General features: G+C 40.9%; 2 protein-coding genes across 7 annotated transcripts in view; both read right to left on the bottom strand.

Annotated features, from left to right (window-relative positions):
* Positions 1-4,065: 4,065 nt before the first annotated feature.
* LOC121345453 (cell cycle control protein 50C-like) lies at positions 4,066-12,960 on the bottom strand. Of its 2 annotated transcripts, none has more exons than XM_041422412.1 (7): positions 12,744-12,960; positions 11,827-11,933; positions 10,585-10,686; positions 9,093-9,183; positions 6,539-6,676; positions 5,306-5,515; positions 4,066-4,513 (listed from the first exon to the last, which is right to left on the bottom strand). In XM_041422412.1, the coding sequence occupies exons 1-7, from the start codon at positions 12,958-12,960 to the stop codon at positions 4,323-4,325; spliced, it is 1,056 nt and encodes a 351-aa protein (XP_041278346.1). In that variant the 3' UTR covers positions 4,066-4,322. The 2 variants fall into 2 exon arrangements, with proteins under 2 accessions (XP_041278346.1, XP_041278345.1); XM_041422411.1 differs by having other exon boundaries at positions 11,827-11,937; positions 12,748-12,960.
* A 752-nt stretch (positions 12,961-13,712) lies between these two features.
* The window catches only part of CMSS1 (cms1 ribosomal small subunit homolog), a 222,768-nt gene continuing 217,169 nt past the window's right edge, over positions 13,713-19,311 (bottom strand). For all 5 annotated transcript variants that reach the window (XM_041422431.1, XM_041422432.1, XM_041422434.1 and 2 more), the window contains exons 9-10: positions 18,654-18,742; positions 13,713-14,387 (exon numbers count right to left, since the gene is read on the bottom strand). In XM_041422431.1, coding sequence (XP_041278365.1) covers positions 14,304-14,387; positions 18,654-18,742 — 173 coding nt within the window. In that variant the 3' untranslated portion in view covers positions 13,713-14,303. The remainder of the gene's footprint in view (positions 14,388-18,653; positions 18,743-19,311) is intronic.

Below are 19,311 nucleotides of genomic sequence, written 5' to 3'. Positions count from 1 at the left end.
CTTTACCAAGGCATTTAAAAAATTTTTCCTCTTTACTCAAGACATATGTTATAGGTAGAAATGGAATATGTCCAATTCTAATAAAAAACCAAAAAGAATTGATTCACGACCGTGATACAGTCCCGACAGCCAACAATCAAACTGACAGCGCAACACCCCTGGGAGATAGGCTGGGTGAACGTGGATTTGGCCTCTCTTGCACCAAATCCCCCTCATCCACACTGGCTGTTCTGAGGGAACAGTTCTTATACTCTTTATTTCACTTGCAGCAGAGTCCCTTTGTCTCTTTTCAGAGTTCTTTATATTCAAGTTGGTTCTTTTCTTCAGTCTCTACTGCACAAAGCCTTCATCCTGGAATAGATTAATGCTTCTCCCTGATTCCTGGAATCCTGTATTCAGGTGGCAGGTGTTGATGGCCCTGGTTATCTCAGATGGGTATCTTTGTGGGCCATCATCTCTGGGCATCTCTGGATACTGCCACCATGAACAACCATCTCCTGTGCAGCCGAGGTCTCCGTCATATGTAAATATCATGGTATCCCCTTGCCAGTCTGCCACAGTTTCGTCATCCTGAGAATGAAATCCCTAGCCCCCCTTTGTACAGCCAGTTTGGTTCATATATTTTATAGAAGTCTATATTTTATCGGCACGAATTACTAACTATATCCCTAACAACACATAATCTTAATTCATAAAATCAAATGCCCAAGGCCAAAGCAGCACCGTGCCAAAGACACAGTACTGGTCATAACACTCCAGGTATTCTGAAAGCAATTTGTACCTCAGGAAAAGCGCAACATCTCTAGTTGCTTCAAAACTCTGCCCTCCAAACCTCAGTGTTGCTTTCTTTGACCCAATTGACCTAATGATCTCCTAGCCAGGATAAATTAATTCAAAATCCCACTGGATATTTGCCTGGACTTGTGCTTCCTGTTGCTATCAGCAGCTGAGAAAAGTGGACAGTCCCCTGGGACCTGGCACAATGAGAAGCAGTTTATGATGGCTTTTTCCACCCTTCTGTTAGGTTAGGCCTGTCCTTCAGCCCAGCCTCTCACTTCTGTTCCAGCCCCTGCACAAAGGAGACTATGGCAGCAGCAGCATAAAGGAATTCAGCAAACATTTCATGTAGATAGAGAAGTATTCCCAGCATGTGGAGCACACCTGCAAAGCTTTCTTGAGAAGGTACAGTTGTGCCAGCTCTGGCACAGGGGGCAGACCCACAGCGTGGCTGCAGCACTGGCACAAAAAGAAGCATAAGAAGGTTGCTAATGCTTATTTTCCATCCTTTTGAACAAGGCAGATTCTTTCGGCTGGGAGGAATTAACCAGACCTGCCATTCCCATTGCTCTGGTCTGGGCAGCACACCCTGAACCAGCCAGACACTGCACAGCTTCTCAGAGCTAACAACAGAAACAGCTGGAGCTGAAGCAGCAGCTTCCAAGGACACTGTTCAGAGGGTACCAGAAAGATGTAAGGCATGCTTAAAGCTGTGGTAAGATGAAAAATGGCATTTTGGGTTTGTTAGAAATGTGGTTAGTAATTAATGGAAATAAAAGATGTATAAAATATATATGAGTATGAAACAGACTATTGGTACATGGAGGGGGGGAGAAATCTTTCCTCAGGATGGAAAAACCACGGCAGAATAGTGAAACAGTGGCAGGATGGCAAAACTATCATCTGGTGTGCAAGTCTTCCTTCTCCATCAGCGGACGAATTAAAAAGTATAAGAACCACGACCTGGGAGCAGCCAGTGTGGACGAGGGGAATTTGGTGCGATAGAGGCCAAATTCACGTCCACCCAGCTCACTGTCCGGGGGTGGTATGCTGTCCGATTGATTGGTGGCTGTCGGGACTGTATTACGGTAGCGAAATAAATTTTAATTTTTTTACTAAAACTGGCTATTTTTCATTTATAACAGGGTTTATAAACAACTTCTGGAAAAACAGAAAGACTTGTTTGAAGACAGGTCTTCTCTATGGAGGGGTTTGAAGACAATCTACATTTCAAGAGAAGAGGTTCCTGCAAAAACCTCTTGGAGATAATGGGCAAACACTACTTGCTGGGCTATGTTTTCTAGATAACTTTTTTCCTGGTAGACACTGACTCACTGAAATACATACCTCATTATTCAGTCTCCTTTTACTAACTTTTTTACCAGATACTTAATGAAAAAATGAAATCAGTGATAACTGCATCATGACTTAACCACCCTATCATTTCTTGAAAGTCAGTTGCTCAGACAATGAAAAAAAAACCCATAAAAAATAAAGAGAAAGAGAAAAATGAAGAAGTTCCCATGGTCTGCTAGGAGCCAGAAAACCTAAGTTCAGCTTTGTCACGAAATCCCATCAGGGCTTTCCAGAGAGCGGCATGGAATTACATTTTCAAAAGGACTGAAAGATTTAGGAGCATGTCCCACTGTTAAAAGTGATTTAGACTAACGACCTTAAGCATTGTTGTATGCCCTGCTTTATGCTCTGTCTTGTCCAGCCCAGTGAGAGGTGGGATTCTGCCACAGCTCCTGGCAGATCCAGCTGCAAGGCGCAGGAACCCTGTTTCGACAGCTTCAGGATGGAGGTGACTGGCCGCGAGCAGGAAGAGCAGAGGGGACAGGCACCGTTCCTGGTCAGCACAACAAAGCACCGGTGGGGCAGGACCGTCCTCCCAGGCTGGGCTGGGAACTAGAGCTGCTCTAGTTCCTTCTGCTGCTCATGGCTCAGCTTCAAAGCGGAACTTCAAGGCAACTGCACCCTCTGTGCTGCCAACCCCTTCAGCAGGGGCCATCTGCCACAGGTCACCAGATACCCAGCCCCAGACACCCAAAAGCAGATGCCTTGACAGTGGCTTGTGTTATGAGTAAAAAGTTATCTATTTTTTTTAAGGTTGCAGAGTTAAAACAAGTTGAACCAATTGCTGTTAAGTTAGCTTCATGTTGCAGCCACCTATTGTTGAGAGTTTTTCTACAATCACCTGTTAATGGTTGGTGATTACCCTGGCTGATTAACTGCGGCGTGGGTGCGACCTGTCAGTTTCTCCCCACCTGAGCTGATTCTTTTTAACAAAGGCATTAAAAAGGAGAAAGATCTCCTGCCCTATTTATTTCAGCTTGCAGGCTCCCTGTGCCACATCCCTTTCTCCTGCTCCAGTCTGTGATTTCTTTCTTGTTCTAGTGAGAAGGCTTTTTAGGAGAGATGCAAGGTGCAAGGCACACAAAATACTTATGAAAGTAACTGAAAGTGTTTTATTCCACTTGCACTTTTACAACAGAACAACTATTAAAAAAATTCACCTACCATGGTACGCTTGACCTAAATTCTTCAGTGCTGTTCCTTCATTTTGTGAGACTAGAAGTAAGTCCTAAATGTGTGAAATTTTGAACATGAAATATAAAAATTGATGAACCTATTCATGAACTGCAGTGTTCACTTAAAATTGACAGATTTTCTGGTGCTTTGTTTTTTATTGACAATAAATTATCATTCTCATTCCGTGTCATGTAAGAACTTGTGAACTTTCACATGGGATAGGTAGGAGTGCAATTTTGGCCTAATACTTAAATTAGGTAGATGGTTCTGCTAAAATATTTTGCATTAAAGGAGCTTTTCATTTAGGATTTCTATTGAACCATAATTTTAAAAAATGCAAATAAATGATTGGATGCCCTCTAGCTTTCATCTGCTAGATAAATCAAATAAACTTTGTCTAAACAAACTCTGAACTCCTGATAAATGCCCTGTAGTCAACCACAAATCAGGTGTCAAACTGGAGTGAATGCACTGATTTAAACTGGTTACTTTCTCAGCATAGCTGAAAAAGGTATATAAAACCCAAGCCGAGCCATTAAGCACATGTATGTGGCCCACAAGCAGATTTTAGCAATAAGGTCTACCTACTCAAGCTTTTTGTTGGATCAAGACTTCTTGTTTTACCCATCCAAAGCTCCATTCCAGTTAAGAGAAATGTTGTCTGAATTATGGGCTGAGTAAGAAATTAATATGGACCCTGACTTCTGGCCAGACATTGGTACCATATAATTTCTTTGCCATTGCAATCCTAATCTGCTGCGCTATCTGCTGTTTGAAGCTCATCTCACTACAAGTTTCCTAGGAAACAAATTTAGGCTCACAAGTACATTAATGAGAATGGCACCACAGGTAAGTTTGGTTTCAGATGATGGACTAGCCCTGCTCCTCAGTTTGCTTGCATTCACCAAACCTGACACTGAAAATGGTCCAGAGCTCAGAGGAAAGACTGGAAGGTCTATGCTGCACCTTCTTTGTTCACTGCACACTTCTGTCTTTGTTCAGAAAGGTGAACCTTATTGCTTCTGAAAGTATGTTTTCTTTTTCCTGAGCTTTAAGTGGATGCCAGTTATGACAAAACCTGTCAGGGTTGCTGCTGTGCCAGAAACCAGGTAGGCAATTCCCAGGAATGGGTTACTTCCGCCGCTCCACACCACGGTTGAAAGAATCACATGCTTCCTCCCCTTGAACATGGTAACAGGGAAATCTGAGAGAAGAATGTTAAGATTTCACTAACAAAGTGTACATTATTTCCAGGAGAAGAGAAAGTAGTGGTTAAATGCTCAAAAAGCTTTCCAAGGCACAAAGAGTTTTGAGGTCTGCATTTGCTGCCAAAACTCCTTTAACTTATTGGTGATGTTTCTGCTGTTCTGGATCCAAAAACCCAGCTGGTCTTTGGGAGGTGGTAGGCAGCTGGTGGTAAGAAATCCAGTTATTTTAGATACAGTCTTTGTGTGCATGTGGAAATACTTCCTTTTTCAAAACATTGTAAATTTCAGATTCATAATTTATAGGAAAGCTACTGCATTAATTTGCTATGAAAGCTCAGTTGAAAATGGGCCTTTTGGGAAGCTTATCATCATAATCCACATAGTCTCTGTGAGGGTAAATGCTCAGCTCTACTTAATATGTTGTAGCCAGAATGTTATATGAGTTTACCTTTCATCTCTCCCGTTGAAGCTTTCAGAACAGAACCATGACAGAACATTTATAACCCCATTTCTATCAGTTGAAAAAGAAGAGAAATTTATGGTCATGTTGACATAACTCCTGCTGACAAAAGGAATGGTTTAGTCAGCAGAGTTCCCACTGTTGGCTGTGAGGGGGCAGTTGCACCAGCACAAAAGCTCTTGTCAGTCAGGACATGGCCCAAATCCCTCGACAGCTCTCTTGACACAGGGTTGTTCTGCACCGCTTCTTTGCCAGTTCATCACACAAATCCTATTGGCTTCCATGTCACTGTAACTGTCTAGGAGCCTTAGGGAATATGAAAGGATACTGTAGGAAATATGGAAGGTGTAATTCCCTGCTGGCAGGCCCTCTGTGAAGCGCTGAACCCGTCTGACACGCCGGTAGAGATTCCTGAACGTTGCAAAGGCCGACACTCGCATCCAGATAATGAAGTCATCGTTCACATAACCATTGTTCCTCTCATCTTCCTCATCTAACAGGTACACTGGTTTCTGCCAGTAAGGAGGTCTGGCTGTCCCTGGTCACAGAGAGACAAAGCAGGAAAGACACTGTCAGTAAAAACTGTGGTTGCTGAGATTCTGGGCCTCACACAACCAACACAGAATATGAGCTGTGAAAGAGACATTAGACACTGTCCAAAATTATATATATGCCAGACATCAGCATCTCCAAGCATGTCCACTCACCTCAAACACAAATTAACAGTTTAACAGTACCCAGGGGCTGCTACACATTAGAGCCTTCAAGCACAGGAGAAACAAAGTGACTTGCACAAGTGAAAATACTGTTTATTCTGGATTCTTGTCTCTTCAGCAAGCAATATGTTCTCTATAATGAGGAGCTTGCCTTCATTTTTACACATTAATATATTCCTGTACAACCAGAAAGGCACCTTTTTGCAGCCTAATGGCACAGCCTACGACATTTAGAATCAGTCCCATGAAAATGACTTAGATCATTAGCTCTTGCATATTGCACCCAGCTCAGCACTGCCCTGATCCACAACTGGCAGCTTTTAGCCCCAGTTCAATAGAGATCAACCATAACAAGGAAATAGCCCTAGGAAACAAGTCTGAAAGAATTAGTGACAAAGGCAGCCTCTCATGTCTCACAACTGCCCAAGAATCTGCAAAGGCATGAAGGAAAGATGGGACATGCAATTCTCCTTCATGGATGTTTTCAACAGGAAAAAAAAAAAAAAAAAAAAAAAAAGCAAGCAACTGATTCCCTGCTTTCTCTGGACAGATTAAACACTACAAGAAACTATAAAGAAGGTGTTGATGTGGGCTAACTTCAGTCTTCCAAAACCATTTTCTCTCAATTTCTGTGGTCACTGATTAAAAAAGTTAAAAGGTGGTATTTTGGCTAAATGTGCCTTCTGCTATCAGTCACCCTCTAAACCCTGCTTCTTCAACTTGCTTTCTTGCTATTTCTCCCAAAGGTGATTTTTCTAGGTGATTTTTCTGACAATAGGAGACATATGAAGCGGAGATAGGGGAAGACATTGAAAAATAAGGACCACCAGCAGAACCATTCCTACCTGCAAATGCAGAAGAGAGATTGTATGATTCAGGATTGCGAAATTTCACATTTTTATCTGTCCACCAACTGTTTCCAGTCTTCAGCAGTGGCACTTGAATCACAGATGAGTTATAATTGTAAAACAGATCAATAGTATCTGCAGGGAACACAAAAAAGCAACATCTGTGAGTCAAAGACAGTCATTCTAATTGCCAGCATGATTAACCAAAAAAAAAAAAAAGGCACATTTCAAGCAACTTTCAAGTGGATAGAAAACCTGAACATCCTGGGTGTGTATGGAGCACTGCACATTTCACAAGAAGAACTAAGGTACCAAAGTCTTGGAACTACTGAAGTTTTAAAGACTGAACATTTCCTACTAATCCCTGTGTATGTTGTAATGCTTATCATGTCCATCAACTCCTGTGGGACTACCTTCTTTGCAAATCACTTTCTGAGCTCTCTAGCTAGTTACAGAAGTTACTGTCCCAGCTAGCTTCCCCTAGAATTTCTTTGACAGTTGTCCCAAAACTTTGCTATACATGATGTGTTTTCAGGGACTAGGGTAGAGATAAAAGCACAATCAAGGGAATCCAGTCCTTTGGAAAAAAAAAAAATTGCTTTAGTTTTCTGCCAGTTAGAGCTTGCTTACCAACTTGGACACAAACACCTTCTTCAATCAAAAACCATTTCGTTAAAATTGTGCCTAACCATGCCATCCAGTTTCAGTGGGAGAACAGCACTTGTTTTTATCCATTACTATTTTCCTAGATAGATTAGTTTAACATAAGGCAAAAACATTATAGGATGCATTAACAGCTCCGTAAATGCCTAGGCAGCCAATGGGATGATGGGCAGGTACAATCAGACAATACAGATGGGGATAAGTTGCCTTTTAGGAGACACAAAAAGCACAACTCAGCTGCATAGGCATCAGTGAAAACATACTTATTTTCTTCTACAAAACCTGTGTTCATGCAGCTCCATAAAGCTCAGACAGAGTCTTCTGAGAAATGATCATTCTGTGGCCCACCACATCCCCAGCTATTTATCACCACTTCATTAACAGGAATTGCAATGCTTTGAGCTCTGCCTGCTCAGTTGCTTGTCTTGACTCTCCCTCACATGCTCCAGAACAGTGTGGGCTGCACACAGCGTGGGCTGCACACAGCTGGGCTCTGCTGGCCTAGGTCTGAGCCCAGCCCAGTAAATCCCACCTCCAGCAGCAGGTGGGTAAGCAGGCAGACAAAAATCAAATAGATCTAGAAGTTACTGAATGCAACTGGCTTTCACAAGTTCCCTGGTGTGGGTGGCGCAGCTGCTTGGAAAGAGCTGCTGCCTTCTCAAAACCTGCTCCATGGAACAGGTTAAAAAAGGGTGAGAGCAAGGAGTGGTAGAAATTGGAAGACATAAAAGATGGGGTAGTGGAGAAAAGTCTGTAGGTTTTTGTTGCTTTTCCTTCCAAAGATACATTCTGAAATCTCCCAAGTGTATTCAGAAACAGATTATGGCCACTAGATTACTACAAAAATCAAATCCAGGATCAAATTAAGACTATGTATGCTTCCAGCATTCTAGAACAAAAATGAAACTGGGTAGATCCAAAGTAATGCGGAGAATGTGTAGAGTCCCTCCTTCTAAGAACATGATTGTGGGAAGGCAGAATCTGGGCTCTCCCATCACTGTATAAGAATGTGCTTTTGAGCACATTTTATGGAGAAAAGACTCTTTTTCCCACATGAAAGTATGGGGACATGAAAGCGTCCAAATTGTAGATATGGCGCAAAGGCCTCCATGCTAAAGTAAGCAGTTAAAGTAGCTGTGATACTATGAGAAGTTTGAACAGAGAAAGAGAGAAGAGTGATGAAGATCCTGTGCTCCCAGGAAGAAGATGATTTCAGATACAGAAATGTGAACCTTTGCCTTTAAACAGCTCGTCTTTAAAACAGTACCCCGTAAGTTGACATCGCCCATAAACACAGCTGTGGGAAAAGCTTGTGGAAAATGGGAGGGAGCTCACGATTGCAGATTTCCCCAGGCGGTTGCTATTTGTGGAGAGTGCCAAGAGAGAACTGTACTCTTGCAGAGAATCCTCCATAACAGTAACAAGAGAGACTTCTCTCCCTAAGTGAACTGAAGAAAGACTATTCTAGCCAAGAAATCTCAAATTAGCAAACCAAAACCATGACACCCTCCTTCTAAGAACATGATTGTGGGAAGGCAGAATCTGGGCTCTCCCATCACTGTACAGGAATGTGCTTTACAGCAAGGAAGTACATGAAATCTGTTGTATCCTTGTTCGTTATTTCAGGAGGGCCTAAATTCCTCACTCCTGCCGTACACTCACATGGAAGAGAGCCTTAGAAAATGAGAAATCTCCCTCAGTTTCCAAAAAAGGGCCAAGTTACTAAACAGTAGGAAGCAGAGCCTCACGTTCACCAGAGGAGCACAACCAAACAAAGGCTTTTTATGAGAGAAAGTAGAGGCCTTGCAGTACCAGGTCTGCCCTGGCCTGAGGTAAGGGAATAGTTTCAAGAGGAAATCAGGAAGGGGCAGAGGAAGGCCCCACGTACCATTGAACATGCTGTTGGCAATGGCCCCGCACGGCGCCATCGGGGTCCCGTTCCTGTAGGTGCTGAAGGGCGTGCAGTAGCTCCTCTGGATCTGCATTCAAGGTCACACAACAATCAGGCACAGACCTGGGGTTTGGTTTTAATTGGTGTCCTCCCATGCCTTCTTCTGAAAAGCCACTGTACAATTAAGTCTCCAGTACCTTTTGGTCACATTAGAGAGACATCAAATGGGTCTGCAGTTCAGGAACACCTTCCATATCTAGGCACAGAAACTTAAGGTCTTCACCAAATTCTACTACTGATTGCAAGCTCCAGACTATAAAAAACAGGTTTGGGGATCTGCTATTGTAAAATGGCTACAACTGAAAATGTTCCAGTGAAGCCTTGGCTTACCCTAGAACATCTTCTTTTACCTTCTTTTTAATTCTGACCTGGGCTGAATTAGTGCTGGAGAACAGCAGATGTAGTTGGCCAAATTACTGCAGGACAACAAGGCCAAATCTTGATGTATGAAGATCCAGAATGAAAAACAGAAGTCCACCTCAGCTTTACCACATCTTTCCTACCCCATTTTATAAGAAACTATAAATCTTCAGGGTTTCAACATAGAAACAAATTTCAAGTAAGTCAAATGAGCTGTGTATCTGATTGGCACAAAAGCCAAAAGCAGCTGCATTGGATGCAAACAAACAAGCTGACAGGACACCTGGAGAGTTTTAAGAAGCGTTTCATAGAAATGAGGAACATGTCTTTAGAGTTGTAAGAAGCACTTTATAGAAACAACAGATTACCATGGCACAACCATCATATATACTGAAAGGACATGTGGACTATGTGTATATTAAGAAATACTACTTTTAAGCCAAAGAAAATATGCTTTAGATTTGTAAGTAAAAGAACCTGAATGCCATGATTGCATTCTCCAGTTTCCTGGAGGTCTGCTGCAGGTGATGCTGTCTACTCCCTCTTCAGACTTCTGGATTGCATACTTAGAATGCTATATGATCACTTATTTCAGAACTAACCATTTCCTGCTCCTTGCCTGCTTCCAAAGCCAGATGGCAAAATGAAAGACTTAGAATAACTTAATTCTCTAGCCCTAGCTAGGGACTAACTTAATTCCTTAGCACAGCTTAAAACACTTCTGGCTAAGAAGACTGACAACACAAGAAGGAGATCTTTCTGTATCTTTATTTGAAAAAGACAGCGTATTTTTAATCAGCACTACAAGGTGCAGGTTTGAGAACTGCAATACAGAACTGACATCTTTTATTTACCCCCCACCCCCTTCAACCTTCCTCTCTTATTAACTTATTAGGCATAATAGCCCCAACAAGCATAAAAGCCAGGACCAAACACTGAAAATCTGTACTTTATTATTTCCTAGAGCCACCTAAACACACTTATGGCTCTGCCTAGTTGGCTCTCCATGTGGTCAAAGGCACACCTGCTGGGAGTGCTGCTGATCTCACAACAGAAAAAGAAAACTTACATTTACACTTCGGCCCAATAGTTGCGCGTCACTTCTTGATATCACGTATCGACGGTGGTTTTGATAGAAGTTTTGCAGACCATAGTACATAAAAACATCACCCTAGAATCCAAGGATAAATCCCTTCAATAAGGAGAGTTCATGAAGGCAATAAGAAATCCTACTACTTGCTAAAAAAGAGGGGAAGAGAGTACTTATATTAAAATGTCTGTAACTACACCCTAAGCAATACAGCAGTCACAGGCTAGAATCTAATCTTTACCCTAACTGTAAGTTTTTATGTTTTGGCACAAAATTAAACATAATTTAAATCACCAAACAAAACCTAAAAGAAAAATGCCTGATAATTATCTTACTCAAGATGGCATGGCTGGCCATGAACTTGGAATGACTATGAATCATATTGCAGAGACAGACACTCATTTTCCATAAAAGAAGGTACACAAAAACCTTCAAATTACAAGAAGAATGCTGGGCAGGTAAATCATGCATGAAAGGTAATTATGCAACTATAAAAAACCCACTACTCAGTGAAATTAACTTCTCATCTCAAACATCACTGTAATCTGAAGAATTACAAAGTATTTTAACAGCCTCCTCAATACTGAGGAATCCTAAAATGACTTTAAATTGCACTGTCATTTTAAGGGATCATTTATTCAGTACTAAGTACAAGATCTCTTTGGCAGAACATGAAGCATTTTAACAGTCTCAACAACAAAACCTTGTAGTTTAAGGAATGAAACAAAGGATACTTTTTCCAAAAGAAACTTTAGAATCACATTGCTAGACCTGAATTATTTCAAGGACCTTGGGGATTAGCAGCACAACCCTTGTAAAAATGACTGCAGGGGTCTACTTATGTAAAGTGGTCAGAGCTTCAGATTTCCTTCTCATTTGAGAGCTTAGCAGGGCAGCAACAACCAATCCCAGGCCAAGGGCAAAGCTTTGCCTCTGACTCAGAGAGAGACAGAGAGAGGTCACCTCCACAATCAAACACCATTTCCTCCACCCCCTTCTTCTCCTTGGGCATCTCCCAACCAAAGGGCCTGGTCTTGATTATAAATACCAAAATGAACAACAAAGATAAAAGTGTAAAATTTTGAGCATTTCATGTTCTGAAAAAGTTCAAAGCAAATTTAGTCAGGAGCTCTACAGAACAGATTTACTGTCTTTTATAATTTAGGGATATAAGTAACAGGTGGTACGCAGCAACCTGAGTTGGTTTTTGCACTCACTTACCAATATATCTTCCTTTAGCGTGAAATTAATAGAACAGTGGCATTCCTTATTCCAGTTAGAGGAATTTTCACGGAGCTTTGTACAATCTGAGCATTTATCTGAATAATCTATCTGTCAGAGAAGCGAAAGCAAATATATTGTAACAAAGGACATGCTCATAGGAAAAGTTTAGTGTTTTAGGTCCAAGCCTTCTTAGAGCTGTTCTCTTCTAAGTGACCAAGGACTGCCAAAAACTTTGTTGAAAATGAAGAGGCAGAGTGAGGACTTGGCCTCAATGAACAACCACAAAATTTATCCCTATTTTAAAGCTGGTTTAAAGCCTTTTGATGTTGCAGAACTTTCACGTCTGCTTCTCAGCAAAGGAGTGCTGAGAGAAGGACACTCCTGCACCTTGGTCTGGCTGACCAAGTAATGCTTGACAAATCCCCACATGCATCATGGCCCAGCCCTGCTGAACAGCCTGGGTGTAGTGCTGAGTGTTGGCTCCAAATAGGAGTACACCACAGGTCTGATTAACCTTTTCTGCAGGAGGGATTTAAACATTAGGGCTCCCTGTATTTCAAGATTTAGCCCAGCAAACACGTATGTTCTTATAGTGTCAAACACTCTCTCAGGGATTTGCTTATTTCCCTTCAAAACCCCAGAAGATAATGATAAAATTTTGGTATTAGCAGCAAGTGCCAGTAATTATCACCCATATTTCAGATATTACCATCCAGTTAATCACCCAGTGCTCTGATTTATTGATTACTGACTGCCTCTGAAGATTTTCACAGGAATACCAGCTGTAGGACACATGTCCAAGGCATAAAGCCATTGCTATAATCTTTATTCAAAAGCAAAAATTCAAAGTCTTTTCTCTCCAAACCTGGCCTGGTTTCTACTTTACAGAATATGAAAGAACACCACTCCCAAACCAACCTGTATTTCTCTGACGCTGTTTGCAGACAGGACAAGGCAGACTCCCACAGTGAGGCAGAATGCCCCTGTCAGAAAGAAGCTGGAGAGCACAGATGCAATGGTGAGCTGGGGCTTCCAAGCTGGCAGCCTCTGCTGTTTGAATGCACTGTTATCTGGACACCTGGAAGGCTGGACTTCTCCTTCTCTGGGAAGAGCATTTGTCTTGTTTTTCATTTTCTTCTTGGTGAGAGAAAGGAGTAATGTCCTTGTGCTGGAGAGTGTTTCAGCTGAGATAGTCTTTATTGCTGGGAGACTGTATTCGTTGTTCAAACTTGCATTATGGTGAGGAATTACTTATTAACTAGATCTCTCTCTTCCTTGTTTTCTGTATTTGTGCCTGGATCCCCATGATCAGCTTGTACCAATCAAGTGATTGTGTACTTTGATCAGGGTGTCCAGTTCATTCCTCCTGGAAAAACTTAGATATATTTTTCCTGCTCCACAGCTCATTAGGATTTGTTATGACTTATTCATTTGCAGGGATACTGGCAGCTATACTGGAATTTCTGTGTAATTTCCGATGCATTATTTCTTCTCCCTTCACATAGATAGCTGCCCAGCTAACAGGCATGGCATACAAGGAAAGGACTTCTACTCCAGTTGCACTGGATTCCACTGGGGAGGACAGCACTGGACAGCACTGGACAAAGAACATGGCTTTGGAAGCCCAAACCAATTTTCTTAACCTATTACATTCATTACTATTAACTTAGATGCAATTAAAAGTTGTAAAAAGGTTGTGTGTTCTCTATCATAGAAGGACAACTCACTTTTAAATTATCCAATTTGGATCAATGGCTTTCCAAGGTACTTGGAAATACTTTGGATCAAATACTTTCCAAGGTGATTTCCTCATCTCTGTTCATCTAGTTCTCTGAAAAAGAATCCATCCATTCCCTATTATCTGCAATGACAAAAGAATCACCCAGAGATCACCTCATTTTAATTTAAATGGACAAATACAAGAATACTTTTTGCACACTTCAACAGTTTAACCAAAATAAAATCTCAGTATAATACACAGGTAATTTATCACGTAAGTGCAAAAAGCAGCATTTGGCCAGCTCTAGAACAGATAGATGAAAAATACCTTTTTAACATGCTACTGAAATTCATACAACTTTTTCAAAGAACCCCCCCCCCCCCAAGAGCAAGTAGATTACCATTCTCATGAGCAAAATACATGTCTCACTTAGGACAGCACAGGAGGGAACAGAAAACTGAGCTGTGCAAAGACTTTCACATTCATATTTGCTCATCTTCAAAGTCTTACTAGTGACACGTAGTAGTAGATCTAGCAGGTGAAAGCAGTGTAACTCTGATTTCCATATGACATTGTAACTGCAATAAAAATAATACTAGAACTACAAACAAAACTTCTGGGTTTTTATTAAAAGAAAACTCAGATAAAGTTGCAATGTGCCTTCTGTATTGAGACATGTGAAAAGTCAAAATTCAGTTGCAGGCAGGATAATAGTAAAATGCAGCTGCAAATTACTTCCTTGTTGGTAAACTCATTAAAAGAGTCCCAGCTTCACAGACCCATCTCTGCACAGCTTTATAATACTCTTCTCCAGTAGATCAATTGTTTCTTTCTTTATCTGAAGAAAACAAAAATCAAAGGAAGCATAAAAAGTTACTGATAATGACACCATTATTTATTTACTCAGGCACCTAAGTATAGGACTAGAAATTAAAGAAGAGATTCCTATACAAGGTCCTCTAGAACATTTTCAGTTTTTAAAATACCAATCATTTGTCCTGCAGCCCTGAAGTCCCATTTCACATGGCTACAGAAAGGATTTCATTGGCATTGTTGATAAAGCACACCACAGCAAAAGACCCATCCTGGGCTACAGAATCCCTACAGAACTCTCCAGAGTAACAACTGGCATAAAGCAGATCAAGGGCAGTGCAACAGGCACAGCCCTGTCTGTGTCTGGGACACCTGAATGAAAGTGAGCATGAAGGTCAGGTCTGCCTGTGTTGTGTACAAAGTACTTTGTTTTATGACACTGGTACGACTGTGGCTTATGGCTTATCTAAAGATAAAACAAATATATTACAGAGTAAATATTGACTACATATTTCAGAGGGAACACAAGATTCTTTATCATCATGGTTAGTCCAGAGTTTCCTTATAGTTCCCTCTTACCACTTACAAATCACTTGTTTGCAGGTTTTCTCTCAGGATTACATTCTTTCATGCCTCCACTTTGCAGAGGAATAAATGATGCAAGAAAGCCCAGCCAGCCTCAATTTCAGACTGGATGTGCTACATGAAGGTGAACACAGTTGTCTTTCTATCACAAGCCCATTTCTCACAAACCGTTTATTTTCATGAAGTCTGAAACTCAAACAGAGTATTTTCAAATTTACTGAAGGCTTGGTGTGTGTATTATTTGCAGACAATACAGTATTGGGTTTTGGTTAAAAAAAAAAACAACTTCATTTGAATTTTAGGAACAAGCAACTAGCGGAGTTGAGACAGCTCTGTATTGCCACCAACCTGTGTTCAAAAAGCTTTCAAAGCAGAAAGCTTGTCCTTTGCTCAGACCAAAAATTATAGAATCCATTTTGATTTACAACTTTATGCTTTATTTCTATTCCAGTGTGCCAAGACAAAGTCTGATAAACTCATTCACTCCTCCTGTGGTTTCTTTGGGAGGTTTCATCTCCCTCTCTCTCCATTGTTTGGGATGAATGAAGTGGGAGACACAGAAACAGAGAATGAAAAATTCCAGAAGCATTAACTAATGAGATGTTGAGGGGGCTGACAGAGCAGTGGATCAGGGCACCATCCCTTGTGAGGACATGATGGTATACAGAACTGCCATGTGGAAAGATCCATGTGTTTTTAAATTCATATATTTATTAGAATATAAATATAATATTTTAATAAATATATAATAATATTATATATTATTATAATATATTACTAGAATAGAAATATAATTCTGTGTACATAATTCTCCACTGAACATCAGGCGACTACCAAAACAGCAAGTTCAATGGACACGTGCTTCCAGTTGTTCTTGCTTTCTGGTTTAAACACAACGAAATTCAGCAATGTTGCACCTTAAGTATGCAAAGAAATTATTGATAATTGAGGTTTGCACTGAAAATAGGCCAGTATGCTGAGTTTCTGACTTTAAGTGTACAAGTTTTCCTCCCGTGAAAGAAATTTTAGTTATAATTTGATGAAACAACAATTTTAGTTATAATTTGATGAAACAACAATGATGGTTGTTTCATCAAACAGCTAATTCTTTAAATTGTATTTGGTACTCTCTTTCCTCTCTCTGTGAAAACTTATGACTATTCATAGCATGTATTTGACATTTTTCTATACAATTAGAAAAGCTGACTAGGACAAATTTTTCCATATTTGAAGCCCACAAGTTGCTAGAACATCCCATTGGTTTATATGTTAAGATGCCTTACCACCAAAACATTATTTGGGTATCTTTTGCTGTTGACATTCCTTATACATAACTTTAAGAAATCTGCCTGATGTCTGCAGTGGGATAAATACCTGCAAAATACTCTACTTATAAAGCTCAAGATGTCAAAAACCTTCCTTTATGATGTGTTCCATAAGCCAAGAGCAGTTTGAAGACTTTTCTGTAATTATATATTCACTATCCTGTAATCACACATAAATAGCTATTGCTTATCCTAACACAATATATGGTGGTCCAGTGTTCTTACCTACCTGGATTTAACTTCAACTAAGCTTTAACTTTTTATGCTAAGACAGCCTTAGGATTTTGCCTTAATAAAATAGACTTGGAGTCATAACATTTGGCCTATATTTCTAGACAGACACACAGAACTACTATGAGTCAGCTGAAAGGTATACTTGAGCTTTGCAATAGCCCAAAATGAAATAGTGGCAACATAATCTTCATTTTTTGGAGGTGGATCACCTATGGTCTACTTTATTGATGTTGACTTTAGATGACTTAAAAAATCCATCCCACTGCCATCAACACCTTTTGTACTGCCTCTGATTTTATACTGTACTGTCTGTGATTTCACGTTTTCTATTCTTTACAAAACTTACAGATAAGTGCAAGCACCATAAAAAAAAGCCTTATGTATTAGCCACAAGAGGGAGCCTCCTTGCCACCAAAAAAGCAAAGGCAGGGTTTTTTTGCTACTTAATTTCTTCAATGTATTTTTTTTTTGTTTTGTGTATGTGGGGTTGTAAAATGCAGCACATTCAAATACTTAGACAAGTACATAGATGGATTAATGATTGATAATTTGTTTCACTTGTGAAACAGCTTAATGTTTATATGCAAAAGAAGTCCTTTTCTCTGGAGATTCCTTTCATATATGGGCCTGCTCTAAATGCACAAAACCTCAAGACACTGCGCAGGAAATTGGGAACTTTCTAACAAACACTAATAGAGGAAACTGCCTCTTCATCTGGCTAGAAATAGGTGATGTCTCATAACAAATGGTAAACATAGCTTGTTACAGCAAGAAATATAAAAGCTGGATTACAGAACTGGAAAGAATTGGGAATTATCTTAGAAAGAGTGTAAAAGTGATGGATGGGTCTAAGTTATTTGTACTCTACTTTTTGTCAAAAGAAACAAAAAAGAAAAAAAAAGACAAGAAAGAAAAGAAAAAAACAAGAGAACTGTGTAGATTTACTTATATGATGTTATCTTGCTCTCAGGTGGAGAAACATAGACATTTGGCTATAGTTTTGATTAGTTTTTCAGGAAAGTTTTCACTGATCACAGTATATGCTGAGTTGGAAGGGACCCTAAGGGTCAAGTCCAAATCCTGGCCCTGCACAGGACACCCCAAGAGTCACACCCTGTGCCTGAGAGCGTTGTCCAAACACTTCAAATCTGTCAGGCTTGGTGCTGTGACCACATCTCTGGGGAGCCTGTTCCAGTGCCCAACCACCCTCTGGATGAAAATCCTAATACCCAACTTAAACCTCCCCTGATACAACTTCAGGCCACTCCCACAAGACCTGCCACTGGTCACCACAGAGATCAGCGCCTACCCCTCCTCTCCCCCTCACAAGGAATTTCTAACTGCAGTGAGGTCTGTCCTCAGCCTCCACTTCTCGAGGCTGAACAGCACAAGTGACCTCAGCCCCTCCTCCTATGGCTTCCCCTCAAGGCCTTCTCCATCCTCATTACTCTGCTTTGCACACTCTCTAACAGCTTTATACCCTTCTTATGCTGTGACCAGAACTACACACAATATTCCAGGTGAGGCCGCCCCAGCTCAGAGCAGAGCAGGACAGTCCCCTCCCCTGCCCGGCTGTGATGCTGGGCCTGATGCCCCCAGGACAGGGTTGGCCCTTCTGGCTCCAGGGCACTGCTGGCTCAGATTCAACTTTCCATCGACTAGGACCCTCAGATCCCTTTCCATGGTGCTGCTTTCCACTGTCTCATTCCCCAGTCTGTCTGTACATCCAGGATGCCCCATTCCAGGTGCAGAATCCAGCACTTCCCTTTGCTAAATTTCACACAGTTGGTGATGCCCATCTCTCTCATTTGTCGAGGTCTAGGACTCTGTACAAAGCCCTCCTGCTGAGGGAATTCCTGGGCAGAATTCCCACAGGTAGAATATCCATCGAGCATACACAGGGGAAACTCAAAGCACAACCATGGAAGTCACAGCTGTGACTTGCAACAATAAAGGAAAAATTATTTTTCAGGAGATAATTTTGAGATGTGTGAGTACAGACTTCTCAGTCAATGTGAACTTCTTTGTGTTCCTTTACCACTGAAGACAGCTTTACAGAAAGAAAACTTTACTGACCAAGACCTGAGAGCTACCAACAAAAGTACTTAATACACAGAACATAACATATACAGGTGCTTATACAATACCTCAGGGATGTCCATCATTCTCCTTAGTTTTTGATCTCTCCAGTTCCAATCCAGAATCAGGTATTTCGTGGAGTTTAAGCACAGGGCATCTAAAAAGGCAACATAAATTTCACTACCAAGATAATATGATATGTGCTTATCAAAATTATTTTTGGCTTCTACATCTTTTGCTGTCTGTTTCCAAAGAAACTAATCTTTGAACACTTAAGTATTACATTTGCTGCCTGGAAAACTAATGCACTGACACTGCAAACTCCCTCAGCCACATAATCTCATGCCTTTTTGGAAGATAAACACAAAAGCAGAACAACTACTGTTGCCAGACTTGTCAAGAGCTTAACATCCTGCCAGAAAGTAATTCCTCAAGCTTCCTCTTGATGAAACCACAGGAGTTGAATTTCCACAGCTGATGTCACTGGTAAGTTACAAGGACCCTAACCTGAAAATTGATGTTAACAGGAATAGACAGTGTTCAGCAATTTACAGGACAGCGTGCTCTGTGAACATAAGTCAGGTCAGTGGTGCTGCTGAAGAATTTCTTAATCCTTCAAGTAAGTGGTGGTGAAAAAAAAGGTCCTCTCTGAACTTCCTTTTCAGCTGTTCTCCTATTTTTCCCCTGGTCTTCTACATGATGCTCACCATTTTTTCCCATCAGTTT

The sequence above is a fragment of the Onychostruthus taczanowskii genome, unplaced genomic scaffold (genome assembly GCF_017590055.1).
Source record: "Onychostruthus taczanowskii isolate IOZ18803 unplaced genomic scaffold, ASM1759005v1 scaffold73, whole genome shotgun sequence".
Lineage (NCBI taxonomy): Eukaryota > Metazoa > Chordata > Aves > Passeriformes > Passeridae > Onychostruthus > Onychostruthus taczanowskii.
Note: the sequence above shows the minus strand (reverse complement) of the source record. Positions and strands in the feature narration are given on the sequence as shown.

Coding starts and splice junctions, on each gene's coding strand:
- LOC121345453 (XM_041422412.1), bottom strand. CDS start 12,960: ATGAAAAACAAGACAAATGCTCTTCCCAGAGAAGGAGAAGTCCAGCCT. Junction 6,677..9,092: donor TGCCAACAGCATGTTCAATG/GTACGTGGGGCC, acceptor TGTTCCCTGCAG/ATACTATTGATCTGTTTTAC. Junction 4,514..5,305: donor CACCTTCCATATTTCCTACA/GTATCCTTTCAT, acceptor TTCTTCTCTCAG/ATTTCCCTGTTACCATGTTC.